Raw genomic sequence first — 26,487 nt, 5'->3', positions numbered from 1 at the left:
CTTGTTTTCTCCTAGAAATGCAGTAGTGGTTATTCTGGCTGGATTCCTGATTGATAAACTAGGAAATCGCTGTAAGTTCTGAGGATTGATTGATTTATTCTTGTACTGAAGTGGGATTTCAGGCTGTTCTTTCAGTGCAAAGTGATGATCAAAGGTTCCACTTCAGTAAGATCACAGAGGGATGGGAGAGGAGGTGCAGCCCGGTGTGCAGAGTGTGTGACGGTTAGTTGAGCAGCTCCATGGAGGCACCTGAGACGTTTTCATCCTTTGACCACTGACTTACCTGAATTTACACAGCAGTGCAGTAAACATGCTTTCCTCTGACATGCATGTAACAGGGAACAGTGTTAGCTGTTTTCGATGGGACAAACTGATAAAGTAGTGTTCTGTTCTCTGCTCTGACATTCCTTCTGGCATGTGCCATAATCTAAGACACAGAAGTCCCAGCAAATGCAGTTTGCTCTGTCTCTGTATCCCAGAGGTAAATGTCTTACAGATGAGGAGACAGAGGCACAGAGAAAGAGATTGCTTGCTCTAGGCCATAGTCTGTAGTGGAGCTCAGGACAGGAACAGGGACTCTATAGAGTTCAGAGTTCTCTGTCTGACTTATTCTGCCTCTCTAACCTTCCACCATCATTATTTTGAGGATTCACAGGTCATTTTATAAAAAGACCAGTCTTTACAAAATTAAAATAATGAGGGTAAACTGATGGAGGCCCACAGGTTTACTGGCGTGTTTTGAGGTTGCTCTTCTGCTTTTTGACAAATGCTTTTGTCTTGATCTCAGCATGTCTGTTGAGGTTTGTGTATTTTTTTTGTTTGTTTCTCCCTAGTTGGTGTCTTTGTTTTCTCTCTTCTGACTGTGCTGGGATCTTCAATCTTTGCTCTAGGCTCACATTTCAAGGGGTCGCCATACCTCCTACCAATGATGCTAACAGGAAGACTGCTCTTTGGCTCTGGGAATGGGTCACTTACTAGTAAGGAATTCACATTCTTAATTATGCCTCAGCAGAGGGTCATGATACACTTTTATTTTGCCTCCCAAACCCTTGTCCTACCAGTCAGCTCTACCTGCTCTGCACCAGGAACCTATGTTGCTAACAGCAGAACACTGCTCCTTAAAGGGTTGCATGGATTTAATGTATGCTGAAGTGTTTAAAAGTCTTCCCCTCTGACAAGTTTGTCCTTTTCCCAAGGGTGGGGACGGACATGTGATTGCTGTGCCTTTGGGGTTATTTTTGCTTGCCTTATTTGAGGGATAAGTTCACCTTCCATGTCCCAGCATGATTTAGTACGTTTTAAAATGGACTGCGAAGTCGACACGTACTACCTCCACTTGGGATGTGTAGCGGTCTCTTACCCCAGCTCAAGCACTCTAGTTTGAGAGGCTGTGTTTGTTGGTTTTGTGCAATGCTCTTGGCCAAGTCTGTTCAAGAGAGGATTTTTGTCTTCTCCAAGTTGTGCAGAATCGTATCACAGCCTTCTGGTTCAAGGGGAAGGAACTGGCACTGGCATTTGGACTGACTCTGTCTTTCTCCCGTCTTGGGAGTGTCCTCAACTTCTTCTTCACCCAGCAGTTTGAGACAAAATTTGGAATGCAGTGGACACTCTGGGGAGGTGAGTTTCTTTGGTGCTTTGGCCTTTTGTTTTCTACACCTGAGGCTAGCCTGTTTCGTCCAGTTATGAAAAGAACCTGAAAGAGATAGTGAAGTTAGCAGGAGGAGGCACATTATTTTCCAGTTTTTCCTGTTGCTTTCTGTATGCAATGGAGTGGTGTTTTTCTTCACCGATGCCTGAAAACCCTCTCGAAAGCTGTACTGTCAGCCTGACAATTTTGTCTGCAGTTTTCTTGAGATATTTTAACATTTACAGTCCCAGGTAGTCAGTACTTGATGTAGGTTTACTCCCATGGAATGGAAACTTCAGAGTAAAACAAAAGAGGAATCTAATGTGTGTGTTCTGTATTTTAGCTAGCAGAACATGCTGGTTCTGTAGGAGTATCTGTATTGGTCTCAGCATAAGATGCCTTGCACGTAGACTGATCAAAACTGTAGGTTTAAATTGCTGTGAGAAGCAGAATCTGAATTACATGTTGCTTAGTGTGAATCTGTTCTAGGGCTCATATCTTCAGAAGATTTGAGTTTCTGTCCTCTCTTTGGTACAGTGAGATGGGATCTGTCTCTAGCGGACTGGATGATCTGTTTCACTGTGCAGTTAAGTAGTGGCACTCAGGTACTCTGGTGTGCTGGAATGGTGACGGTAGGGAGACCTGCCTCGGCATCCTTTGTGTACAACTCAGTGATTATAGGAAGGTGTTATTTCCCGAACAACAGAACAGTATGGGCCATCACCCATGGAAAAGAGGATGCATATGTGAGATAAATCTCTTGCAGAAATTGAAACCCGTTGCTCTCCTCTGATTCCAGCTCTCAGAGAAGAAACTGGGCTGGGCATGGCGTGTTGCATCCCTTCTATTACTGACACTATTAGTTTTGTGCTCAGGCAGCATTTGCAAGCACAGCACAGACAAAGTGTGTATGCGTCACAGAGATTGTTTTGGCTCTTTGGAAAACAAAACGGATACAGATCTCTTTCTGAGAGAAGGATGTCTGCAGCAGATGCCCATTGTCAAACTTGCTTCTGGCATACCCAGCATGATCGGACTCACTTCTCTGGAGCTGAGTGTGCTAACAGGTCAGATTGCTGTGGTAACGGCAGTAGGTCACATAAATGAAGAGGTATAACTTGGCTTCCAGTACCAGCCCGTGTGTGATACCTCTCCTGCTCATGGGACCATGGAAGTTTCTTAAGGTCTGGCTTGGTTTAACCTTGGGTTTGTTATGCACAGGCCTGCTGCAGTTTAGAAGGCATTCTGGCCATAGTCCAACAAAGTGGCTGTCTTTAGAGGCGGGTGGGGCTTTAGCTTCACTGGCCTCAGGCAGTTCTGCTGTGCATTGGAAGCTTAGTGAACAAAGAGCTCAAGGACTCTGACACGGTGGTCAGTGGTAAATGGTCCTATTATATGGCTGCAGTAGGGAAGGCTGTTAATGTTAACAGAAGCTGGGAGTAGGAGTCATAGAGAATTCTGGGTATTACATGCAGTTGGTTTTGTCATTCAGCTCTCTCCACACTGAGGAATTTCTAACACCTCTTGTGTCTTTTCTAGGTACCCTGCTCTGTGTGCTTGGTTTTGTTTCAGCCCTCACAGTCAGTGTACTAGATAAAGTGGGCATGAAGCAACTGGGCTTGGATGGGATTATCCAGCAAGAATCCAAAAAAGTGGTAAGTGGTGCACAGACAGCTTTTCCATCTCAGTCTTGAAAGCCTGGGGTGCATGAGCATTGCTTTTGCAGTGCAGGGAAGCCTGCAGTAAGTAAGAGCTGGTCCTGGCCAGAAGAGGGCATTAATACTACTTGGCTAAATCTTGCAGAGTAGTTCTTCAGGTACGTCTGAGGGTATTGCATCTGCAAGCCAACAAAGTCTAAATTTTCTGTTTAGAGCCTATGCATTTGCAGCTTTCCAGGGAGCTGAGTTAGCACTCTGAACGGCATTACTTTTCTGAGCCAGTTACTTCTTGACTGTAGGTGGCTCAGAGGAGGATTTTGTGCATAAAACTAGATAGTAGCCTCTCTCTGGAACTGCTTACTGGCTCACAGGATCCGTAATACAAAACAGCTAATCTGGTCAGTACTGAACTATCTTTTGCCAGCCCTTATCTTCCATTCCTCCTTGCATTCTTCTGTCTAGTAACAAGCATTACAGGCAATAGGTTGCAATTTTTATGGCACTTGAATCTATTAGCTTTCTTCTCATGACAGTATTCTTACTGGTTTCTGTATCTCGGTGTTGTGACTCCTGTTTATACTGTATCTTTTCGCTGTGCTTCACTTAAGGTTTTGCAGTAGAGCCTGCTCAGAATAGTCTCTTACAGTCATAACCTTTATAAAAATAAGAATAAAGCTTTTTTTTGTTTTCTTTACTGAATAGTGTTAAGGAAGGAATGCTTTGGAGACAGCACATGCCAAATTTCACTTAGAGGTACATGAGCTGCCTTTCAATTCCCTTTTATCTGCTGTTACTTCTTAAACTTTTTGTGACCTTCAATGGCTTGCAGGAGGTGGCATAAGTGTGAAGCCAAAGACTATTTCCTGGTGAGTGAGGGCACATCTTATCTTTGCAGCGCATTCAGGACATCCGGCGGCTTCCCCTTCGCTACTGGCTCCTGGTCCTCACCATCATGTTCTTCTACAATGGAGTTTTCCCCTTTGTGGCAGATGCCAGGTATTGCTCTATGGCTGTAGCCCCACTGACTGATACAAGCCTATCAGAGCCTTGCAGGCCCTCAATTTTTAGTTGACTGGGAAATATGGGGTAATATGCTTGTTCCTTCCACTCATGAAACACAGAGAAACATGTCTTTAACACCTAGTTAAAGAATATGAGGGTTCTTTGACCTTTCTTTCCCTTCAAAGGCCACAGAGGCTTCTGAAGGAAAGTAGAAATAACTTAAAGGGAAATTATTCATCCAGTATTTAAAGCTTGGAACACTGCTAAAGGAGGATCAGAAGGATTTGGAAGAAGGGGAAGAAATACTTTGTTTAAAAAATAGCCCGTAGACATTTCACCTTTGTGATTGATAGTCCAAGAAAGTGGCTGTCTTTTGAGCTGGGTGGGGTGTTAGCTTCATAGGCCTGGGGCAGTTCTGTCCTGCAGTTCCTGCATGTTGTCTGCTGTGACTGGAACAAAGCTAAGCTTGCAGCAGCCTGGGTTTGTAAGTGAGGAAGCCTTTGCATCCCAGTGCAAGGCTTGCAGACTTCCTTTTTTATGCCTTCATTTGCTTAAAACAAAGAAGCAACCTGCCCGACTAAATTGGGACTCCTGCTTCTGTCCTGTGGCTCTGCCACAGACTTGTCATTTTGCTGCTTTTTTCCTGTTTGTGGATGATGCAGCTTCTGTCACGTAATGAGTATGAACTTTTATATTAGCAAAGGCCTGTGGTAAGAAAAAGAAAATCATTTTGGTAGTATTTCATTAGTGATGTGTAGTAAGCCACTGTGAAATCGGGAGTGAAGAATTGTCATCAACATTGTCATAACAAATGTACAAGTGACCTCTTATTAAAATAAAGACATTCAAGATGGCAAGGATCGTCAAGGCCTTGATGAGATGGGCTTTCTATCAGTTGCCCTCTCATTTTAATTGAAAACAGTGTGATCACACAGAATCTTCATTTCTGCAATTCTCCCTGCAGAATTTTTTTTGCTCCCTGTGGAGCAAAAGTTCAGGCACCAAGAGTCACGTTTCAGACATCTTTTCTGGCAAAAAATGCTATGTTGCTTCCCAGTCAGAAAAATAATGGTCCCAAGGCCACTGCTCTTTGGCAAATTCTGCTGCAGTAAATCTTCAGGGAACAGTGTCTTGTTTCATACTTTGCTGACAGCACAGGCTCATTACTAATGGTAAGCAGCCATGCAAGTAGCCAAACCAGGTTTAAGCAGCTACAAGATCTCTAAATAAACTAGTCTTTCTAAGCTGTTACAACTGTATGACTATAAATTCTGTAAAGAATTTGAGTAAGTTTTAATGCCATTTTTGTGTGTCCCTAACAAAGGTGAAAGGCTGACTTCTGACAATGAAAACAAAACTTGGTTTGTATGTTTTCTGCTTTAACCAGAAGTCTCCTTAAAGATGCCAAGGGGGAATTCCTAGTACTTCTAAAATGCAGGTCTTCAATTTAAATGCTGATCTTTGCTGCTGGATTATTTTAAAATATTTTTCCTGCCCCTCAGCATTCTCAGCCTTGGATTGATAATGCTTTCTGCCTCTTCAAAGAGAATGTAAAAAAATCCATCCGTATGTTTTGGACAGGTGACAGCAAATTCCTGCTTGTGAGCTGTGCTGATGTAATTGAACATATGCCCAACTTTAACCTGCAGTTTTACTCTGCACTTGCAGAAGCATCTTGAAAGTGGCCATTTAAGCTACCAGCTTCTCTATGGTGTGCACCAATTAAAAAACCCAAACCAACAAAGGCTTGGCACTACAAACCAGATGGAATCAAACTTGTTTACAATTCCTCTCATTAAAACCCTTCCTGTCCATATGTTTGTGCTCAGACTCACTTTCTGTCATAATAACCAGATCAAGAATTCTAATTATGTAATTTCCCCCTCCCCCCCTTTCATTTTATTTTTAGCAAGTTTATCCAGGATAAATATTCTGGTTACAGTCAGCAGGCAGCCGCTTATATTGCTGGGGCAGTGTACGACAGCTCCCTTGTTCTCTCTGCAGCAGTTGGCATATTAATTGTGAGTACCCAAAACCAGAAATTGCTTGCTGATAACTTTTTCCTAATTTTTTGAAATGTCTTTGTTACAACCCTCTGAACCAGAATTTAGCCTGTGGTTGCTGAACAAGCAGTCCTTTAATTCTTGCAAACTACAAGATGCACTTTAGTCTGAATTAAAATACAAGAAATAACGTTAACCTGTTTTTCCCTCTGTCCCTTAATTGTGCTATGGTAGCATCAAACCATGGCAAATGGCTGTATGTTTTGAGAAGTCTTGAGAGTGGAACAGAAGGAATCGCGATAAGCTTTGCAAGTAGATGGGAAAGGACAACCTGCATGTAATCAGTCCCTGTTTTGTCAAACTCTTCCTTCCCTTATTTCCATAATTGTCAGGGTGTGTTTTTCCACCCCCTTTATTACAATTTCACATGAATACTGGACACTGATTCTCTGGCAAGTGTTTCAGTCTCTGTTCAGGAGTACGCAAGAGGAACTAGTAATAGCTAGTCTGCTACTATGTCAACAACTAGGAAATGACATTACTGCCACTCATGCCAGCCCACTTTGTGCGGCCACTCATGTCACTAGGATCTGTGGGAAGCGACGATCCCTTGTAAGAGGCCTTCTGTTTGTTTCCTGTACCAGGACTACGTTGGACTGAGAGGCATCTTTGCTGTTGGCTGTGCTGCATTGACTCTGCCAGTCTTCGCTCTCCTGGCATTTACATTTGTTCCTCCATTAGTCTCTACTATCTGGTTGGGAATTACTTACTCCTTTGCTGCTGTAAGTTCACAACCCTGCTGCTGTAGTTGAGTGTTTTGTGGCTGTGCTTCTACATCCTGGATGGCATGTGTCACTGCCCTTGTGTCCTGAGGAGCAGGTTTACCAGCCACAGTTTGAAGTCATTGGCTCCCCAATCCTGAAGACTTTGATTAGTAACAAATAACCCCAAAGAATCAACGTGGAGCAAAACACAAAGCAGAGTAAGGGACCATTTGATGTAGTGTGAAGCATGAATTTGTCTATGCTTTTCTTAGGGCTTTTTTACCTGGAATGTAACACCTGAATCTCCTTTGAGTCTTACGAGCTAAACCATCAGGTCTAACTCCCCTTCAGACATCTGGAGTCAGGTTATTCCAGTTTCAGATAACATGTGTTGTCTGTGCTGTCTCGAGCTGCTTGAAAAGGATGGGGAACAGTCTAGAACCAGCCAATAGGCTGGGAGGGATAAATACCAGATTTTTTGAAGAGAAAGTATAAATGCTTATTTAGCGGGAATAATTTATTTTTAAACCAATGACCATCTAACATGTTTAAATAAGGCTTTGAGTTAATTCCTCTTCTCATTACTCCTACCAGGCTAGTATGTGGCCATCCATACCTCTTGTGGTTCCCCAAGCAACTTTGGGGACAGCTATGGGGCTTGCAACTTCTGTGCAGATGATTGGAGTTGGCCTTTCAAATCTGATTGTTGGACACATTCTAGGAACAAAGTCCAGGTAAGAATGCTTTGTCTTTTTTTTTCAGGCAGGGACATCAGCAGTGCTTTAGTGGAGCTGTGTGAACAGAAATCAGTGTCTTTGCGACCTGATGCTGCAAGGAACTATAGAGATGCCTTAAATATCTTCAAGTGACTAGTTATTCCATCCTGTTTTGGCCTTTTCTAGTGAATTAAAGATCCCCTTGTGGCGTTGGCAGCAGATGATGATCTTTATGTTGGCAAACACTATTGCATGCATTGTTGCCTCCGTTAGCCTCAATGTTGTGGACAAGAAACAGGTAAGTAAGTGTGATAAAAGGTGAAGAATAGCCTTGCATCACTGAGTTGCTTTTATTGATGTAATAGCTGTTGGGTGTGTATATAAGTAATTCCCCCAACATAAAAACAGGACTGCATAAAAAGAGAATCATCTCCTAAAATATTGATGCAGTGCATAGTAGCCTTACCTAGTATCAAGCTATTTGGCGGCTGTATTTTTTTGCAAGAGGGGCAGGGAAGGGCCAGGACACAGCTGTAGCAATATACGTGTACAGGAAGAACAGTATCCTTTTTGTCACTAATTGCTTCTTTGAATTTCTAGAGTGGGACACTGAACAGAACAAGAAAGGGAGCACCTGTGGAGCAGGAGGACAGAGAGCCTGCAGATGCAGCACCACTCCTTGATGATGAAACAGGAAACGAAGGCTCTGTCAGCTGAACCTTTGCAGTGTGAGAACAATGACAGCTGCCAGACAAGCACTGATCAATTCTGTTTGATAGTAGATTTTTAGCCTGTGTGTTTTAAACATCTTTAAAGGGAATCTTGAAGGGAATTGTCTACAGAAAGGGAATGTTTCCACTTTCTTATGCCTGGCACACAAATGAAAGGTGTCTGCTGTATGGTTCTTAGGCATTCTCCAACACACAGAAACCTGCATGGGGCACTTTAAGAACTACACTACAGTAAGTGAAACTAACCTAGCTGAAGCTTGTTCATAAGCCATTAGGTACTTGCTTTTCACTCTTGCATCAAAACTGCCTACATAAGGTGTGCCTGCCTGGTCCACTGCTGTTTCTCCATCACAAGAATCCTGTACATCAGCACTTGCTAATCCACATACCTTGGTAGGCCTGCTGTTTCAGTTATTGCTCTAGATTAGCATGCATCTTTCACACATTACATATCCATGCAAGTGCCACCATCATTATTCTTTAGGCAGGAGACTGAATTAATCAAATTGATTACTTTTTGCGTACAAGCCTAGCTTAGTTGCTTATTACCTTATTAGAAATGCTTCTGTAAGCTGTGCCTATTCATTTGCCTTCAAAAGCATAAAAGGTTTTGATCCGAAATTCTGTCCTTTAAACCAGGGTGCTCTTACTCATGAATGCTAGAGGCTTATTTTGCTCAGCCAACTGCCCTTTTCACTATGCAGAATGCTCACAAACACTCACACAGTGTTTACAGAAGCACAAAGGATGCTTTAAGAATGAAGTAAACTTTAACATAGCCAACTACAAGGAAAGCTGAAGTGAGCAACTTATGTAAATTATTACAAATTCTTACGAGAAAGAGCAGCTCTGCTCAAGTTGCATTTAACGTAAACACTAGTAGATTGAAAACAATTTAGGCACTGACAGCATCCAGTAAAGTCACATTTTAAGTAGTTGTCACAGAAGACAAATCCACCCATCAAAGCAAAGTTTTCTTAAACTGATTTACTGAAGAGAATGTGTTCAGAGAGCAATATCTTCTAAGCTTTAAGTTACACTGTGAATTCATTTCACACCACAGACAATTAAAGGATTTCCCTGTTGGAGTCTGGTGCAGCAGAAATTTGGGGGTGGGGTGAGAAGTCACAGAACTGCAAAATCACAGACTCCTTTAGTTTGGCAGTGACCTGAGATCATCTAGTCCCCTGCTCAGGCGGGGTCAGCTGGAGCAGGTTGCCCAGGACGGTGTCCGGTCGGAGTTTGAGCACCTCCACAGATGGACACTCTACAGCCTCGCTGGGTGACCTGTCGCAGTGTTTGACCACCCTCACAGTGAAAAAGTGCTTCCTTGTGTGCAGATGGAATTTCATGTGGTTTAATTTGTGCCCGTTGCCTCTTGTCCAGAGAAGAGTCTGGCTGCCTCTGGCTCCCTCGTCCTCCCTCCCTGCAGGTACTGAAACACACTGATAAGATCTCTCTGAGCCATCTCTTCTCCAGGCTGAACAGCCCCAGCTCTCTCAGCCTCCTCTGCTATGAAAGATGCTCCAGTCCATTTACCACCTTTGTGGCCCATCGCTGTACTCCCCAAGTCACATCTCTCTTGTACTAGGGAGCCCAAAACTGGACTCAGTACTCTGTGAGGCCTCACCAGTGTTTTCACTCAGCTGGTAAATTGGACTCCTCCTAGACTGTGGCTTAAAGTACATCCCTCAGCTTCCAGTCACTCTACTACTCTTCAGTGCCGAAATCCTGCAGTTGCATTTTTTCATAGTGGAAAAATCCCATGGTGAATTTCCAAATGCGATTATGAAAAACCACATGCAGCAGTGCTATATACTCATGTTGAAGGCTTGCATAGAGAAGAAAGTATGTGTTCAACAGAGCTGATTTTTTGTGTCAATACTACCAACACCTGGCTTAAAAGCAGTGACTTCAGCCTGGCTGGCAGGAATCCATCAGCTTTCTCAGTTTATATACCATACGATGCTGCAGCTAAACTCCATGGGGCTGGTCCTGTAATGAGTGCTGGGATACCCACTGAAAGTCCTGTACTTGGTTCTTCACAGAAGAAGCTCAAAAGCCAGCCATTCCTGTTTGCCATCCCATAATTACCTCCAAATTACCAGAAAAGAAACTTTACTCTTCTGTTCTAAAGAAGGGTTGTGACATACTTTCCTTAAAATCTGCCACTGGTTAACAAGGTTCATGACAGTGTAGCACTGGAAATCTCACTGCCTACTCTACCAGGCTTCACAGTGAAACATTCCTGCATATTTCCTACATTTGCCACCTAGAAGGAGAACTGTTGGCTACAGCAGTTTTTGTCGATACCATTGTACAAAGATCCCCGCACGTGCTTTTAAAAACCCCTTCATATAATCTGAAGATGTGGGGAGATTCTAGTCACCTTCAAGTCTGTTGCACAAAGACCATCTTTAGGTTCACAGAATTCTACTAGAGCCTCTCACAGGCAAAGAGTTGTTCTTAAAAGACTGCTCATGTCTTTCAGCTCAGATTAATAAAGCTTGAAGCTGACTAACAACAGCCTTATGGAGGCAGAGAATGAGTCTTCCTGCAACAGTACCTGCTCATCTCCATTAGAGTTCATCAACAGCTTCCTGTTACTCCTGTTTAACTGCTTTTTTTCATTAATTACTCCACTGATGACAGGAAAGCCACCTTCACTTTGCCTGTCTTCCGAATTCTTGCTTGACACCTGCTGTTGAGATGCCAGGGCTTACTTCTGAGAAACTTTTTACAAAGTAATTGCATGGCTCTCTACTTTGTTTGAGCTTGTCATGAAAATGAAAGGGTGGCATTGACAGAGATCAACATGCTGCAAGAAATGAAAAGAAACAATCAGCTGGTTTTGTTTGATTTTTGCAGTGTTGCACTGATCACGTATACAGGCAACTGAAACCCCCCCACCCCTCACCCTCTCCCTAGCCTTGGGCAGCCCTAGAAATGGTAAGCTCTTTTCAGCAATATTTTTTGGCAGAACCTTCCTCTTGTGTAAGACGCAGTGGATTGCAACTCTTAAAATATAAACTATGAAACTTGGAAGTAGACTTTAGTTCAGGCAACTCACACCGAGGTGGATTTTTTTTTTTGCTCATCATGCTCCAGAGCATGCTCCCGGAAGCCAGAACGTTCAATGCTTTTACACAGTAGAGCACACATTTATGTAAGTTTGTGGGAGGTGGCAGCGGAGGAAAAGCCATCATCTTTATGAAGAAATTGGCACAACATTAAGTTCCTGGTTACTTCTGATAGACCTCTATGCTTCTGATACACTTTGGCACAGATCTGTTCGTGGTTTTGGCTTAAGTGGCATATAGCATACACCCAGCAGTAGCGTGGGAGGGATAATCAAGAAGCCAAACGCAGCATAGCTACTATTTAAAAATATATGTATATGTAGGAGGGAAGAGGAAAGCAGTAGGGTAAGAGACTAGAATTAGAAGATGGCTGGAGCTAGAGAGGCTGATGGCTAAAGCAGATTACTGTGTTCTTGCTGGTTATGGCCAGCATTTTGACCTGCTTGAGGAGGAGGAGGTCCTGTTAACAATATAAGGAATTGCAGCTTGAAAGAAAGGGAAAGCCAGATTCAAAAGAGGATAGTCTTCATCATCCCCAGAAGCAAGATGAAACAAAATAATCAGGGCTGCAAATTTAGCACAATAATTAAAAACTGCTCTTTCTGCTCATTGTATTTTCAGAGGGGGGAGCAAGCAGCAGTTGGGCTAGCAGCCTGGACATCCCGCTTAGTCTGCTGGCTGTTTGTGGGGGTTCTGCACATCAGTTCTTGGCTAGCAAGAAATCATTACCCTGTCTACTTCTTGCACAGCTGATAACAAGTAATGACATAAATGGCTTACCACCTGCCAAAGTCTCTGTAATCCTGCCCTCTGTTACCAGCAGATAGCCTACACTCACAGAGGTCAGTATCCTTTTGCTTTCTTTAGTCTAGCATAGCACAGCATCCTGGTTGTGACCCTACTTTATTCCTCCCTTTTGACAACTGAGCACACTCCACACGTTGACAGGCAAGCATCAAACTTCACCATGCAATCACACAGGTAGCCAAGATACTTGGACGTCCACGCACCAGTGTGATCACATTATATGTAAGAAACCGCGAGAATTTTTCAGGGAACATACCACAGGCTAGTCATTTAGTGCTTAAATAATTGTCTCTACACAACACTACTTTACATATGTTCTCTTACTAAACAAGCCCTGAGAATGTACTTTAGATATTCCAAGTCTTATTAACCTCTATAAATCCTTCAAAAAACCACAGTAATGCTACTTAAAACACTAACAGAGAGGACATTAATCTTCCTCATTAAGAGTGCAAAGTGGGCATTCATCAACAGTTATGCAGTGATGTAACAGAAGGACAATATCAGACAGTGCTTGCTTAAGAGGTGTTGCGTGGAAGCCAGCAGTCTTAATAGAGGAAAACATGCACTGATCTGGGTTGATCAGGTTCACAGGGGATCAGGAGGGATGACATATTGCAGCTGGGCTGCTCATTAGAACAGTATTGTCTTGGACTGGACAGGCATGGTGACATATTTAGGAACTAAGCAGCAGCTATGTTGTACACATGACTTAAGAAAGCATACAAGTCATCCTTTAACCACTTTCCAAGCTAAGCTTACTATAACAGGTACATCATTTTCCTTCCAAGACTGAAACAGTAACCTGGATAATATTCTATCCTAAGTGTTTAAACCACAAACCTTCTGTTTAGGGGCAAAGCAATGAGGTAATTTATAGAGTTGCAAAGTGAAGCTATATTGTCGTCTACTAGTTGGCAGCAGTTCAAAGGAAGGACAATCCTTTGTTGCTAACATATTATCTATCAAGGATATTCACAAGTTCCCACACTAAGCAGATCCTACCCAAAGCACTGTGCATGCTTGAGAGAAGAGTTCTGAACTATAAATGGCAAAACTCTCAGTGCAAAATACAGAAGTCACTGTAGAAACAAGTGCTGGCCAAGAGGCTCTGTAGGGCATTGCAATCTGTGAATTAAGGGATGAACGCAGCAGATTTAGAACACCCTAGCTGAGAAGCCACCATGCCCAACTCACCCGGAACTGGAATTGCTGTAGTTGTAGTTAACGCCACGCTGTCAGCCAAGACAGTTTGGCACATGAAGGATAGTTTTATGCACTCACCAGAAGTGTAGAAGTTGGGGTATGACTTCTCCACATAAAGAGCATCCTGTGCTCATGGGGAATTATTACACTATTCTACAAATAGACTTAAATATTTAAAATATTTGAATATTTAAGTCTATTTACAATATTGCTGAAGAGCATAACAGCATCCCTGCGTTGTACAGAACACCATGGAATGTTGGTGTTCAATGCCCACAACAAGGCTTTGACCTGAACAGCCCGCCCTTGCTACCATCCCTTCACACTCCCCAGGGATAAGAGGTGCTTGTCTCATGAGCAACCTTGAGCAGGATGTCACATCTCCAAAGCATACTCCATCTCCACTGCAGAAGGCCTAAAAAGATTTGTGCAATTTTTCAAATTTCAGATAACAAAATTCACCAGTGTATCTACATTGAACTAGATTACCAGTTAATTTATAAAAGCAGACATCTACAGCACACAATGAAGTAACAAAATACAGAGGTTTATTGACAATTGCATGATTATTCATTTGATTTCCAATCCCCTTCTGTCCCGGAGAAATGTTCTTATCAATCTTACTTGATGAGTTGAAAACATGGTTTAGATTCCAAAGAAAGAAATGCAAGAAAATGAACATAGTTTACCTAATTTAAGGCCTAGTTGGAAGTTGCTGTTTAAAAGACAGGCACTGTAGCCAATGCACATCAGGTACTAAAAGATGCCGAGTCTAAGCTCAGTATTACAGACAGCATCAATTACACCAGACCCTTCAATGCAGAAAGCAGCCTCTGGTTGACTCTTCCACATGGTAGCCTCTTAAAACCCTGTCAAGTACTGGAACAAGGAATTGAAACCGATAGATATGTCTGAGACTCAGCTGGAGGCTACACAGCACAGACTCAAGAATAGCTGCTAGGAAATACATGTTGGAAGTAACATAAATCTGTTACAGGGCTGCAATTAGAATCACTCTCTTGTTTTCCTAGGGGGACAAATAACAGGGAGCTCCAAATCTATCCAAAAGGTACAAAGGCATTGAAATCTCTACTTTCCATGGCTATTTCCACTCTCAGCACTGCCCCACACATTTCACTATTTGAAAAGGGAACTAAGTCCTCATGCAGTCATCCACCACTTCTGACATCAAGTGAACTGAGCAGTCTAGTAAGCACTATAATCAGAGTGTTTTAGCACATGGCCCAGAGAGTCCCCTCTCAACAGCAGCAGTTCCCAGGGAACCTGGGCTAGAACAGCAGTGGATATATGCAGATAAGGCCACTTGTTCTTTGGTGTACCTGAACAACTCCCGTTTCGATATGTCAGATTTAAAAAGTTGCTATTAAATACATTGAACAGTAAGCACCTAATGTTAAGATTCATATATCAAAGCTCTGGATATGATCAGAAAGTCCATTCAGAGAACAAATGATGGGAGCTACCCTCCCCAGCAAATGCTTGTGCAAAACATGCACATCTTCCAAACATGATTTAAGATAGCCAGCACAACCAAAAGGTTTGTATTGCTAAAGTCTTTGTTTCTCCAACTAGGATAGTCTACAGCATGTCTCAAAACAACTACAACTGTGGTTTGGGGAGAATCCACGTAGTTCTCCCAACCTTACCAACAAAAATCTGAGGCAAAGGCAAACGTAAGGCTGACCAAAGACAAGAGAATTCACTAACAGAGTCAGCACAGACAAACAAAAAAATGCACTGTGGTGAAGACAGCAGAACAGTCCTGGTTTCTGCAGGGTACAAAGTAAAAATCTTTGCAGAAGCTAAGGCATTTCTATACAGGTTGGGTCCAAGCTAGCTGGATGGACACCTCAGTATATCCTCCACAGTAATGGTACACTTGTAAATTGCTTCTGTTCAAAGAGTACCATAAAGCTATTGTTTGCACCCACATCTTTACCAGAAAATGTGCAAGCACTCAACCAGGATACTTTAAATAAAAGTCTTATAGAAGCACCTACATGAAACAGTATGTTGGACTGATATTATCACTTGTCAGGAGCTAGTCGTAGTAATCAGCAGATTACTGAAGGCGTCAAAGGCCTGAATACTCTGGGGAGGGGAAGACCACAATATTTATTAACATACCATGGTTTACGAGTATAAAAGAAGGTTTCAGCATGTTTTGTCCTTGTATCAGCAATCATGTGCTGCAAAGCAAGAAAGGAGAAAAAGAGAACCAAAGACTGAAGACACTCAAAACCATGGTAGCACTACTTGTTCCAGTGGGACATATTTACATTAAAGTGACTGCAAGTCAGCTCACACTGTGAAGCTGCATCCTATTGCCTAGGGAAAGCATAGCCTACCTGCTGTGCTTCAGGATCTTTCAGATGCAACCTCCAGGTCCTTATCCATTCACAATGTTTTACGTGTTGACTGTATGGATAAGCCTGACTCCACAAGAATCCTGAGCCACTAGCTAAGAACTTAACAGTCTGATGAACTCACCACAAAGTAGCACTGATCTTTCACAAAGTTACACTAATGTCCCCCTCTGCCACCCAACCAGTCCAATACTCACATCTTCCACGGGGCACCCTCTCCCTCCCCAGCCCTCCCTCCCCAAATCATCAGGTTATCCTTCCTACACACTTTAGCATAACCCTCATCCATCTGCCTAAGAATCTATCCACAAACAATAGTCTATAAACTGACCTCGCAACCACAGACAAGAGTTTCTGTGCAGACTCCATTAGTGAAAGTGAACAGATGACCCTAATAGAATGCAATACTGGATTTCCCCCCAGGGGGATTGAGAACTTTGTTGTGTGAGCGTGGCCTTGGCCCTAATCGGGGCTCGTGATTGTCTATCTTGGGTTCTGGTTCCTTGCATCGCTCCTCTTTGCCCAGATCTTTTTTCTCGCCTCCATCTTCCAGCTGTGGTTTGATAATTTCTGTAGCTGAATAAAAAGAAAAGGGATTAGATCAACTTGCTATCCTGTAGGGCACAAAGTGCCTCATCTTCTGTAGGCTGCATTATTTCCCATGTCTCCCCTCCATAGCACACTAAGGTTTCTCTATATCTGTTCATTTTTCCTGAAGGAAACAGGTGCTGAGCAAGAATTTATCTTTTCACAACAATTCCTCTCTTCCTTCACAATCTTTGTAACAAAGATATGTAGGCTAAGCAATATACCTTCAGAATTATTTTGGCAGTTTCAGACAATTAAGAGATGCAACATACCAATGAATCCTTTCATACTGACCTTGAAAGCAGCATTCCCACCATTCTTTAACAATAACTAGCTGAGCAATAATACATTTTGTCAGTCAGCTATTTGTTATTTAAAACTACAGAAGACCAAGATTATACACTTGAAGGAGATGGAGGAAGAAGCAATCTGATAGGATGTTTTTCTATATATACAGATTCCATATATATCTATATATACACATATGGTATCAAGCAAAATATATACACACACGCACACAGGATCAAGACTTATGCCTGTGGAGTTCTCAATAAGAGGAAAAGAACAGTTTCCCTGAAGTCAAGTGATTAAATTTCTGACTAACAGAAAGAAAGCTTCTCAGTTATATTATCCTAAACACCAGCCTTAGTCTTATATTTTTAAGAGGAAGCATAAGAAACTGTTCCTCAGAGCTTATCTTCTCAAAGAGAAGAGAGAAAGGAATTTCTCTTGCTGACCTTCTAGCTTCTTTGGTGTTTCATCTTCTTTCAAGACAATGTGATCCTGCAAAGAAACCAAAAACTATCTTAGTATATTATCAAACAGTAACTCTGTCAAAATCCTTCATAAAGTTTTGCTTTGTTTCTGATCCAAGTTTATACATTTATCATGGTAAAAGCCAACAGCTGCAGACGCTGTGTGCAGCCCTGCATCCCCTCCACCGCTACATAATCCCAAAAGTTGTAGAAGGTAACTCCTACGTTACGTCAAGGTGCACATCTCAGACAATTCACTGAAACATAGATGAAGATGCTACATTAGTTCATTAGAGGCTTAAAGCTTTGTCTATGATAAACAGTTCAGTCCAAAGGTCTGGAATTACCATTCTTGTCAAGCACCCACTACCACCCAGGAGAAGTTGGTATTCACAACTAGAACAACAAGCAGCCCTTGAACACCCTATTTATATGGAGCAATTACTGTCATCAGTAGTATCCATAGTGACCCGAACACTCAGGTAATTAACAAAACCTTTTAAGAGCATTTCCCCAACAATCCCAATTGATTGTCAGAAATACACAGCAATACTTCAGAAAAGCTTGCATGTTTTCCCACCCATGAAATTCAACTTGCAATAATTTTTGCAAATATGCTATCTCCTTTCCATCCCAGTATTTCCCACAATTCCAATGCTCTAATTAAAGACACAGGAATTTCCGAAGTGTTGTCCTCCATTTAGTCAGGGATTCACAGGAATTAATTTTACATTTGTAAAAAAGCAACTAAAAAGAATCAGAGACCAGCCTGATAAAGGGGTACAGAGAAACAAAACAAAGCCCTTTCCTACACCAACAGCACTACTCCTGACAAAACCTAGCTGCCAGTCTTTTTTTCTCTCCTTTCTTATGACCCAAATCCCCCAGAATACACTGCAGAGTCTGCACAAAAAATAGGCAAAAACCACACTCCCAGCACCTTCAAATTTAAGGGGAAAAAAGGAAAAGAAAAAGTTAAATTGGACTAATCTTTTCTTCCTAAGGTTCCAGGAAAAATGAGATTCCTGCTACTTTTTCAGCACAATGAGCTGTGTTTCAGGGGATGTTAGGTTCCCATGCTATCTGACATGTCAGAAGCATTGCCAACATAGTAGCTACTCACTTAATAGTATCTACTTAGAGTAAGGCAGCAGGTTGTAAATTCAAATATAGAGCATTTAAATACAGAAATAAAGTAACTGGCAACATATCTTCCTTTTTCCTAAAGCCAGATTTGGTCATAACTACAAGCATCTCCAACTATTACACATCCCAGCTTTAAGATGAAAAAATAACAACTGATACAGCAAGACACACTTTTGGCTGACATCAGAAAATCAAGTGCATGCTGGACTTGACACTCAAAGCTGATCTTGAGTTACCTTTTTCATCGTCATTAATCACTTAAGCTTAATCTCCTGCTAAAGTGCTTTCATGTTGAATGTAGATACATATATTTAACAGAGGTGAAGAGCACAGCCAGGCCACATGGAAGTTTCATGACTGTAGCTCACTGGTGTTCACCGACTTTCCAGAATTGGTATCAAGATCACCTCTGCCAAATTGCAGAATAAAGAAAGATATCTTCTCCTCATCTAGCTTAAATGCCTCCTCTTGGCTGTGTGCCAAGAACTCCAGCCGCACCTCACAAGGAAGAACAAAGGCTTCAGAAGCATTTTCTCTTTTCTGTTTTGTTTTTGGTTTTTTTTTTTTTTTTTTGTTTTGTTTTTTTTTAAACACATATCCACAGTCTAATTAATAGTTTTACTGCAAACTACAGAGCATTCTGAGATCTGATATACCAAAGATAACAAGCTATCAAAACTAGACTTTGGGAATAACTGTCTAATTTGAAGTTACCCTATGCATAATTTAGGTCTGTCATCTTAAAAAGAATACAGGCACTGCATTGTGACAAGACTGTAAGACGACTCACTGAGCTGCTAGCTTCTCAGTTTGACAGCAAAAGAAGTACAAATACCTTAGGCTTGTTTGGGTGTGCTCGCACAACACTGGTAGATACAGGAGACCCAAAGATATCGCTTGTCTTCCCACCAGGTGGATTCATGCGTGGACGAGGCTGAGCAGAACTAGAATCCTCAAAAATACCACTTTCTTTTCCCCCTGCAAGGTAGTTGTTAATTTTTTTTTTCTAGATGACTTGGTTTTACCACACTATATTAAAAAATAAAAAAGATATAAGAATTCAAAGACTTTAGAACCCTACTGCCTAGAGACTTGCTTTTGCTTGCCTGAAGATAGTAGCTGAAATCCTTTTTTACAAGAATTCACTAGAGGATCTCAGATTCACAGCTGTACTCACTGCAGCTCACTGATGACACAGCTCTACAATAGAAGCAGTTTCCTTTCACCACTTCCTAGACCTCAACTCAGAAAGAATTAGACTTGATGTGCTAAAAAGTCTGTGAACATGTAGATCACGGAAATATTCATATATTCAGAAATCCGAATAGATTTATTGTTCAAGCCCACTCAATTTGTAAAAATGCAACATAAAAAGACAGACAGATCACAGTGTTCCACTTTAGGAATACGAAACCAGTTCTGTGCTGCAATTCAGAGCCCAATCGTGCTGAAGGAGGTAGCTGCTCTTACCTGGAGGGTTTGTTCTTTTTGGAATGTTTTGAGGCTCTTCTGATGCTCCAAAGATATTGGATGCCATTCGGTGTGGCCTGCTTGAAGAAGAAACTTCTTCTGTACTCCCAAAGAGATTACTAGAACCTCCTCCAGGGGGCTTCAGTACCCTACATTGCAGAATGAGAGAAGCAAGAGACAACAGTTTGAAATTTATAGCATTCAACATATTTTATGTCCCCTCCCCTTTCTCTCTTGTATATTATGAATTCCGATTTGAACTTAATTCTGGTAATTCTGCTATGTCCATGAAGTATTACTTTTCAAGATATGTTCTAATAAAATATTCTCAAGTTCAGCACAAATATTGCCAGCCTCCTAGTCAGTCAACTTGATCATTTTGTTATTCACGATTACTTGGAATGGTCATAACAGTGCCACCAGAACAAAGGGCTATGCTATCTGTGGTGTTCCAGAAGCAACAGGAGATTAAGAGAAGACATATGACTCGGTTAGTATTTTAAAAATAACCATTACAGAATCAGACTTTTTGCTTGTGCTGGTTTTGGCTGGGATAGAGCTAGTTTTCTTCATAGTCGCTAGTATGGGGCTGTGTGTTGGATTTGTGCTGAAAACAGTGTTGATAATACAGAGATGTTTTAGTCCCTGCTGAGCAGTGCTGACACAGAGTCAAGGCCTTTTCTGCCTCTCACCCCACCCCACCAGCGAGGAGGCTGGGGGTGGGCAAGAAGCTGGGAGGGGACACGGCCAGGACAGCTGACCCCAACTGCCCAAAGGGATATCCCATACCATACAATGTCACGCTCAGCATATAAAGCTGGGGAAGGAGGAAGGAAAGGGGGGACGTTTGGGGTGATGGTGTTTGTCTTCCCAAGTAACCGTTATGCGTGACGGAGCCCTGCTTTCCTGGAGATGGCTGAACACCTGCCTGCCGACAGGAAATAGTGAATGAATTCCTTGTTTTGCTTTGCTTGCGTGTGTGGCTTTTGCTTTACCTGTGAAACTGTTCTTATCTCAACCCACGAATTTTCTCACTTTTACTCTTCTGATTCTCTCCCCATCCCACCTGGGGGGAGTGAGCGAGCAGCTGTGTGGGGCTTAGTTGCCAGCCAGGGCTAAACCACAACACTGCTAAACTGCACACACCAGCTTTGCATGTGTGATACAATTGAAACCCATTGACTTTTAAATAAAAGCAGACATTTTGTAACTACTAAAAAATTTGCTAGTTTCAACCATCAGTTATCATATTAGCTGCTGTAGAGTTTAGAATGGAAATGTGGAATGCCAAGAAGCCAGGTTTTCAGTGGTCAAGATGCAAATCCATTACAACCAAAGCTCTGCACCAGAGGTATATCGAACGGATTCTCATAAAAATTGGAGGTTAAATAGAAATGGACTGAATTCTTGAAAACCTACCAAAAGTCATGCTTGTCCTTAAGTAATAAGTCCACAGTTAATACCTATGCCTTGCTCAACAGGCTTCAGGTCCTGTCCTGAAAAGGAACTGAACCACTACATGGGAGTAGAATCAGTGGAATTAATTGGAAAATTAACAGAAAAAGCATGGGAAAGCGATGAATACCTAGGTATCAAAAATAATCCTTACAGTTATGTCTACTTAACCAGTTACCCACAATTTTAGCAACTGAGCAAAAGTAATAGGCGAATTATACCTCTTCTAACCTGAATACTTGATCTGGGACCTAAACTAACCTTTACTTTTATACAAAGATAACAGTTACAAATTGCAACATCTTTATCCCACTCTACCTGAACAAAATTCAAACATCAGTGAATTAATACAACACATCACCTCCACAGATCTGTGACAGAAGCAAGCCATTTCAGGTTAGATTATCTGCCAGGCATAAAAAAGGGGTTCCTCTGGGAGCCAAGATCTACTCCGATTTAACTCTAAGATTTAATTTCACAAAAGCAGAGATATTGGGCTGCCCTGTCAGAAAATGAGCTTTGTCAGCATTTCAGACCTCAGGATACAGAAAGCAGTTCTATTCTCTTTGGGAGGAAAGAGGAAAAAAGTTCCTTTTTTAGTCTGGGAGTAGTTTATATAGCCTCAGAGAGACTGTCTTTACCGGACAATTTCAATATTTTAATCCTTAGTACAACTGTGGATTTAATGAACCCCTTTAGCTTGAGGGAGTAACTAGAATTTCAGTAGACAGGACAACTGTCTTGTCCACTGCACAGGTAAGATCATATCTGAGCAGAAGGTTTATTTACAGTTTAGTGTCCAAGAGACTACAGATCCAACTATGCTATAGGCTTTCCACATATCTTAGGAGATCCAAAACTGCTATTAAAGCAGACATTGTATAGGCAAATTATGTATTTCAATCACCGACAATGGTCCAGAAACCATGAGGCAGTTTAGGCATTTAAACTTGGGAGATGGAAGGAAGAGAAAAGGGAACAATAAAAAAAATCTAAAACTAGAGGAGTTTGGGAAGGGACTCTCGTTAAAAAAGCAGGTCTGCTAGTATCCCTCATGTAATTTAAGCAATTTCTGACTTTACCCATTCTTTTCAGATTTTTTTTTTTAATGCACCTAGTCTTTCTTGAGTTCTAAGTATACTAATCTAAGTATACTATCAAAGAGATTGAAAGGAAGAGAAACATAGTTTATACGGATGGAGTTTCTTACATTACAGATTCATTCCATTTACCGTGCTGTTTTCTTAACACATGCCTACAAGCGTAGGAGGGAATAACAAAATAACTATATTCAGATTTTTTTGGTTTAAGAAAAACAACCAGTCATAAGAATGAAATTACTTCTCATTCCTGCAACTGGATTTAAGATCCATTGCAAAAAAAAATTCTAGAGAAACCCCATTTTAAGATTAAAAGTCTTGATTATTCAGTTAACAAATTTAATTAAGCACCAAAAGAAATCCAACACTGGTTAATCTTATATTGTCCTCCCATTTTCAGCTCAATATATACTGAAGAAAATCCTACTGTTGCAATGAATAAGTCAGAGGCACCACTTGAGGTGCTTACAAGACACTTTGAAATCAGCATAATAGGTGACCTTTTCTGCCAGCATCACCCTTGACTCTACACACACAAAGTGGATTTGCCTCCTCAATTTCAGAAACTTCCAATTGCTAGGAACCTTCCAAACATTCCATAACCTTTCAAGTGACTGTGACACCAGGTCCATAAAATTTTAACTAATGCAAAGTCAGATAACTAAGTCATTCACAGGAATTATCAAAAATAATACTGAAGTACAGCAACAAGGTCTTCCAGCTTACAACAGCAAATAGGATAGGGTTTTGCGCTCCTTCACTTCAGCCAAAAACCGGGGAGAATACAAAGCTATTTTCTTGCTGTGTAGCCTCTAGAGCATTGCTGACCTCCTTGTACTCCCATGTCACTCGGTTCTAGATCAGAGTGAGATGTGCAGGTCACCCCCACCAAATAAGAAAATAAGATTTAGCCTGGAAAATAAGATTTAGCCTGTGAATCCTACCGAAGGAAAACAGCATGCTAAACTTGATAAGCCAGTGTGAGCTGCTTCAACAGAGTACAAGGAAATTCAACATACACTTTATAGAAATTTTAGTTTATACTTTATAGTCATTTTAGCTTATATTGGTATTATGCCAGTTTACACAGAGATATTTTTGTGTCTTGCAGCCAGATAAGTTAGATCTTCTTTATTCCTTTGGGGATGGGGGAAAGGAAGGTGATGTTTTATTCTTTTAAACAGTAAGGAAAAAAAACCCTTTGGTTTCTATGCAATCTAAATCTGCCTCTTCTCCCCCTCCCCTCCAGTAGACCAGAAGTTTTTCAATTCATCTAGAACAGCTAAATTAAGAACCCTACCCTGTAAGTTTAAAAGCCTCTACTAATTGCTTTGTTCTCTTCTGGCAGGCTTGAAGAAGTTTAATTGGTTCTTGTGGTCTTTTTTTCCTACATTCTAATACACTTGAATTTGAATGTCCTTTCCTCATTAAACCCTTCAGCCGACCTGTGGAAGAGGTGCCAAGACTTAACTATTACTTCAAGGCACTGGCTATATAAATAGATTTTTTTTTTTTTTTAATTCTGCCTGAAAGTTAAACACTGAAGTCCTACCAGTTTTCAGACAGTTCTAATAAAGCAAGTAAAACATAAGAGATCATCAGTAAGGTAACTAGCAGAAAGCAGGTGTTAAGGTTTGGAACACCAGGCTCTAAAGCAAAAACCAGAAAGTTAGTGGGGGCACTCCTGCTGTTGGATCAATACAAACTCACGGCTCATAAAATAGCTCACTCGTAAACAAACAGCAAGCTTTGCTAAGTCAGTTATGCTCTTGACCTGAAAGCGCTGCAATATTCTGCAATAACACGGATGGGGAGGAGGGGAGCATATGCATCACACTTCCAAGATGGCTACATTTAACATTTTCAGCTCTACACAGCAGTTGTGAAACTGCTCAGATACTAGATGAATTGAGAACACATAAAAGCAATGCATCTTTACAGTGTGCACCAACACTAGAATGATACAATTCTGTCCTGCTTTGCTTTCACAGCAACAGCAACTCTTAGACATGCAATTCCTCTTTTTATTTCAGAAAAGCAAAACTTCCTTAAAAATACAAAGTGTCATTATTAAAGTTTAATAAAATAAAACTAGGCAGTTAAACTGCCAAAACATTCAGCAAACTAGCTGTTTGCTATATCACTGCACACATTATCTGGATCACTAGACATACATCTCACTGGACAATTATTTAAGTGGAAGCTTTCATTTAAAATATTTTTAGCATAATTTATTTCTAACAGTAACAACTCTGTATTATGCAGTTCTCAAAATGCAAAACATTTGTTTATAATTTCCTCGCAAAAATTTTCATATTAGGAAGAGTTATTTTTTCCCACTTCCACAGCTGTTGGTGGTTCCTGCAAGGATTTTGAATTAAGTTCAGTTTTAGTTATAGAAACTTCTCCACATCAAGAACTGCAAAAGGATTTGCATTATCATCAAATAAAGTTTTGTTTAGAGAAAGAATAGAATAAGGTCTGGAAAAAGCGTCCTTAAACCAAGTACTTTTTGCTTTTGACAGCGCAGGGCCGTATGTCAATAGTCACCATCTCAGGGACCACTCTGTGAAATCCAATAATGTAACGTATTGCAGTGCTGCAGTATGCATACTTGCTATGCTGGGTCTGTTTATATAGTTGTGTGTATTACTATAGCATGTTCTCAGGCACGATGAAAAAACACTCTGCCACAATGCCAGAAGCTGTAACAAGACCACCTTTGCTTGCTGTTCACTAAAAAGTTACGATGGTCTGCATTCCAGATTCTACCCAGAAACCCAATTTATGAGTTAAACATGGTTTCAAAATTACCATGAGAACAGAAGCTTCTCAGAGACTATATTAAAGGCAGAGCACCGTCAGAAGTCTTTTAAAACCAGGTCATAGCTTAGAGCGACTGGAATAAAAGGCAAACTTAAAGCACCCTTACACAATTTCGAAACACTTCCTTCCTTCCCCTCCGAGCACGTGATTACCTCGCAGATGGATTAATCACTCTAGCTCCAAGTTATGAGGATATATGCCCTCGTCCAAGTATAACAATATATTTCAGCTTCATAAGGCAAAAACAAGATAACATCTGCTTATGCAGGCGTTTGCGTTGGATCCTCTCAAAGCTTCACAGAGCGTAACCAGGCCCTCCTCCCTCCTTGAGAAGGTACAAACATGGGGGAAGGAGGGCCTCCACAGCACCAGGCCTTTCTTCCCGCACAGCAATCCCCTCAGGATCCAGACCTCTTCTCCAGCTCGGTAACGCCCAGCAGGAGCTCAGCTTCCGCCCCGGCGGGCCGGGACCAGGCGCCGAGCGCTGTAGCACCACGGCGACCGGCCCTGCCCGCTCTCTCTCCGCATGCCCCACGCGTGGCCTCCAGCCCAAGGCGGCACGCACCGCCGGCGGCGCGGCGCCGCGCCGCTCCCCCCCCAACCCCCGGGGCGCAGGAAAGATAAACTGAGGTACAGCAAGGTCACCGGGCAGGCGACGAGCGCCGCCGCCCTGTGCTGACCTACTGCCCCAGCGGCTACCGGAGGGATGGGGGGCGGCGTTCCCGCCCACTGCAGCCGAAGAGGACCCACTCCCCTCAGCCGGAGCCCCCCATCTGCTTCCCGTTCCTCAGCCGGAGCCCTCCCTCCCCTCAGCGTCGCGCCTCCGCCGCAGCACACTCTCCCCCCGCCCCCTCTGCCTCCCGTCCCTCGGCCGGAGCACCCGCCCTCAGCGCTGCGCCTCAGCCGGAGCCTGTACCTCTCCCTCACCCCAAACAAAGCCCCGCTGCACGGCTCTTCCCGTTTCCCCCTTCACCCCCGCACCGCCAATCAATCACACCCCCGCTGCGCCACCTGGAGCTGGGCTTGGCCGAGTCGGCCTCGGGGCCCTGGAACATGGTGGCGAACGACGGGCTCGACTCGACAGCCCCGCGCGGCGTTCCTTCTCGGCTGCCTGGCCCGCAGGTAGCGCCGGCGGGCCCGCCCTGCCCTACCGTTGGTTGATCCAC

The 26,487-nt window shown here is 42.3% G+C and overlaps 2 protein-coding genes across 11 annotated transcripts in view; one reads left to right on the top strand and one right to left on the bottom strand.

The window, feature by feature from the left end:
* Window positions 1–14,169, top strand: part of LOC140658778 (lysosomal dipeptide transporter MFSD1-like) — a 16,898-nt gene extending 2,729 nt beyond the window's left edge. For 7 of the 9 annotated variants that reach the window (XM_072877554.1, XM_072877556.1, XM_072877560.1 and 4 more), the window contains 10 exons: window positions 16–71; window positions 834–977; window positions 1,459–1,617; window positions 3,167–3,282; window positions 4,181–4,281; window positions 6,197–6,308; window positions 6,935–7,072; window positions 7,649–7,788; window positions 7,957–8,068; window positions 8,371–14,169. In XM_072877554.1, coding sequence (XP_072733655.1) covers window positions 16–71; window positions 834–977; window positions 1,459–1,617; window positions 3,167–3,282; window positions 4,181–4,281; window positions 6,197–6,308; window positions 6,935–7,072; window positions 7,649–7,788; window positions 7,957–8,068; window positions 8,371–8,487 — 1,195 coding nt within the window. In that variant the 3' untranslated portion in view covers window positions 8,488–14,169. The remainder of the gene's footprint in view (window positions 1–15; window positions 72–833; window positions 978–1,458; window positions 1,618–3,166; window positions 3,283–4,180; window positions 4,282–6,196; window positions 6,309–6,934; window positions 7,073–7,648; window positions 7,789–7,956; window positions 8,069–8,370) is intronic. The other 2 variants (XM_072877555.1, XM_072877563.1) reach the window with 2 other exon arrangements.
* On the bottom strand, window positions 14,126–26,487 carry JPT2 (Jupiter microtubule associated homolog 2). 2 transcript variants are annotated; one of them, XM_072877564.1, is made up of 5 exons: window positions 26,333–26,487; window positions 19,941–20,089; window positions 19,306–19,448; window positions 17,307–17,352; window positions 14,126–16,551 (listed from the first exon to the last, which is right to left on the bottom strand). In XM_072877564.1, the coding sequence occupies exons 1-5, from the start codon at window positions 26,374–26,376 to the stop codon at window positions 16,373–16,375; spliced, it is 561 nt and encodes a 186-aa protein (XP_072733665.1). In that variant the 5' UTR covers window positions 26,377–26,487; the 3' UTR covers window positions 14,126–16,372. The 2 variants fall into 2 exon arrangements, with proteins under 2 accessions (XP_072733665.1, XP_072733666.1); XM_072877565.1 differs by having other exon boundaries at window positions 14,126–16,557; window positions 26,333–26,478.

The sequence above is a fragment of the Ciconia boyciana genome, chromosome 13 (genome assembly GCF_034638445.1).
Source record: "Ciconia boyciana chromosome 13, ASM3463844v1, whole genome shotgun sequence".
In the NCBI taxonomy this organism is placed as follows: domain Eukaryota; kingdom Metazoa; phylum Chordata; class Aves; order Ciconiiformes; family Ciconiidae; genus Ciconia; species Ciconia boyciana.
The sequence above is the reverse complement of the archived record's forward strand: the minus strand, read 5'-3'. Positions and strand labels throughout refer to the sequence as shown.

Excerpts from the sequence above, each read along its gene's own strand:
- JPT2 (XM_072877565.1), bottom strand. The coding sequence starts at position 26,376 with ATGTTCCAGGGCCCCGAGGCCGACTCGGCCAAGCCCAGCTCCAG. Across the intron at positions 20,090-26,332 it reads TCGGCCAAGCCCAGCTCCAG|GGTACTGAAGCCCCCTGGAG; the intron begins GTGGCGCAGCGG and ends TCTGCAATGTAG. Across the intron at positions 16,558-17,306 it reads AACACCAAAGAAGCTAGAAG|CTACAGAAATTATCAAACCA; the intron begins GTCAGCAAGAGA and ends CTTTTTATTCAG.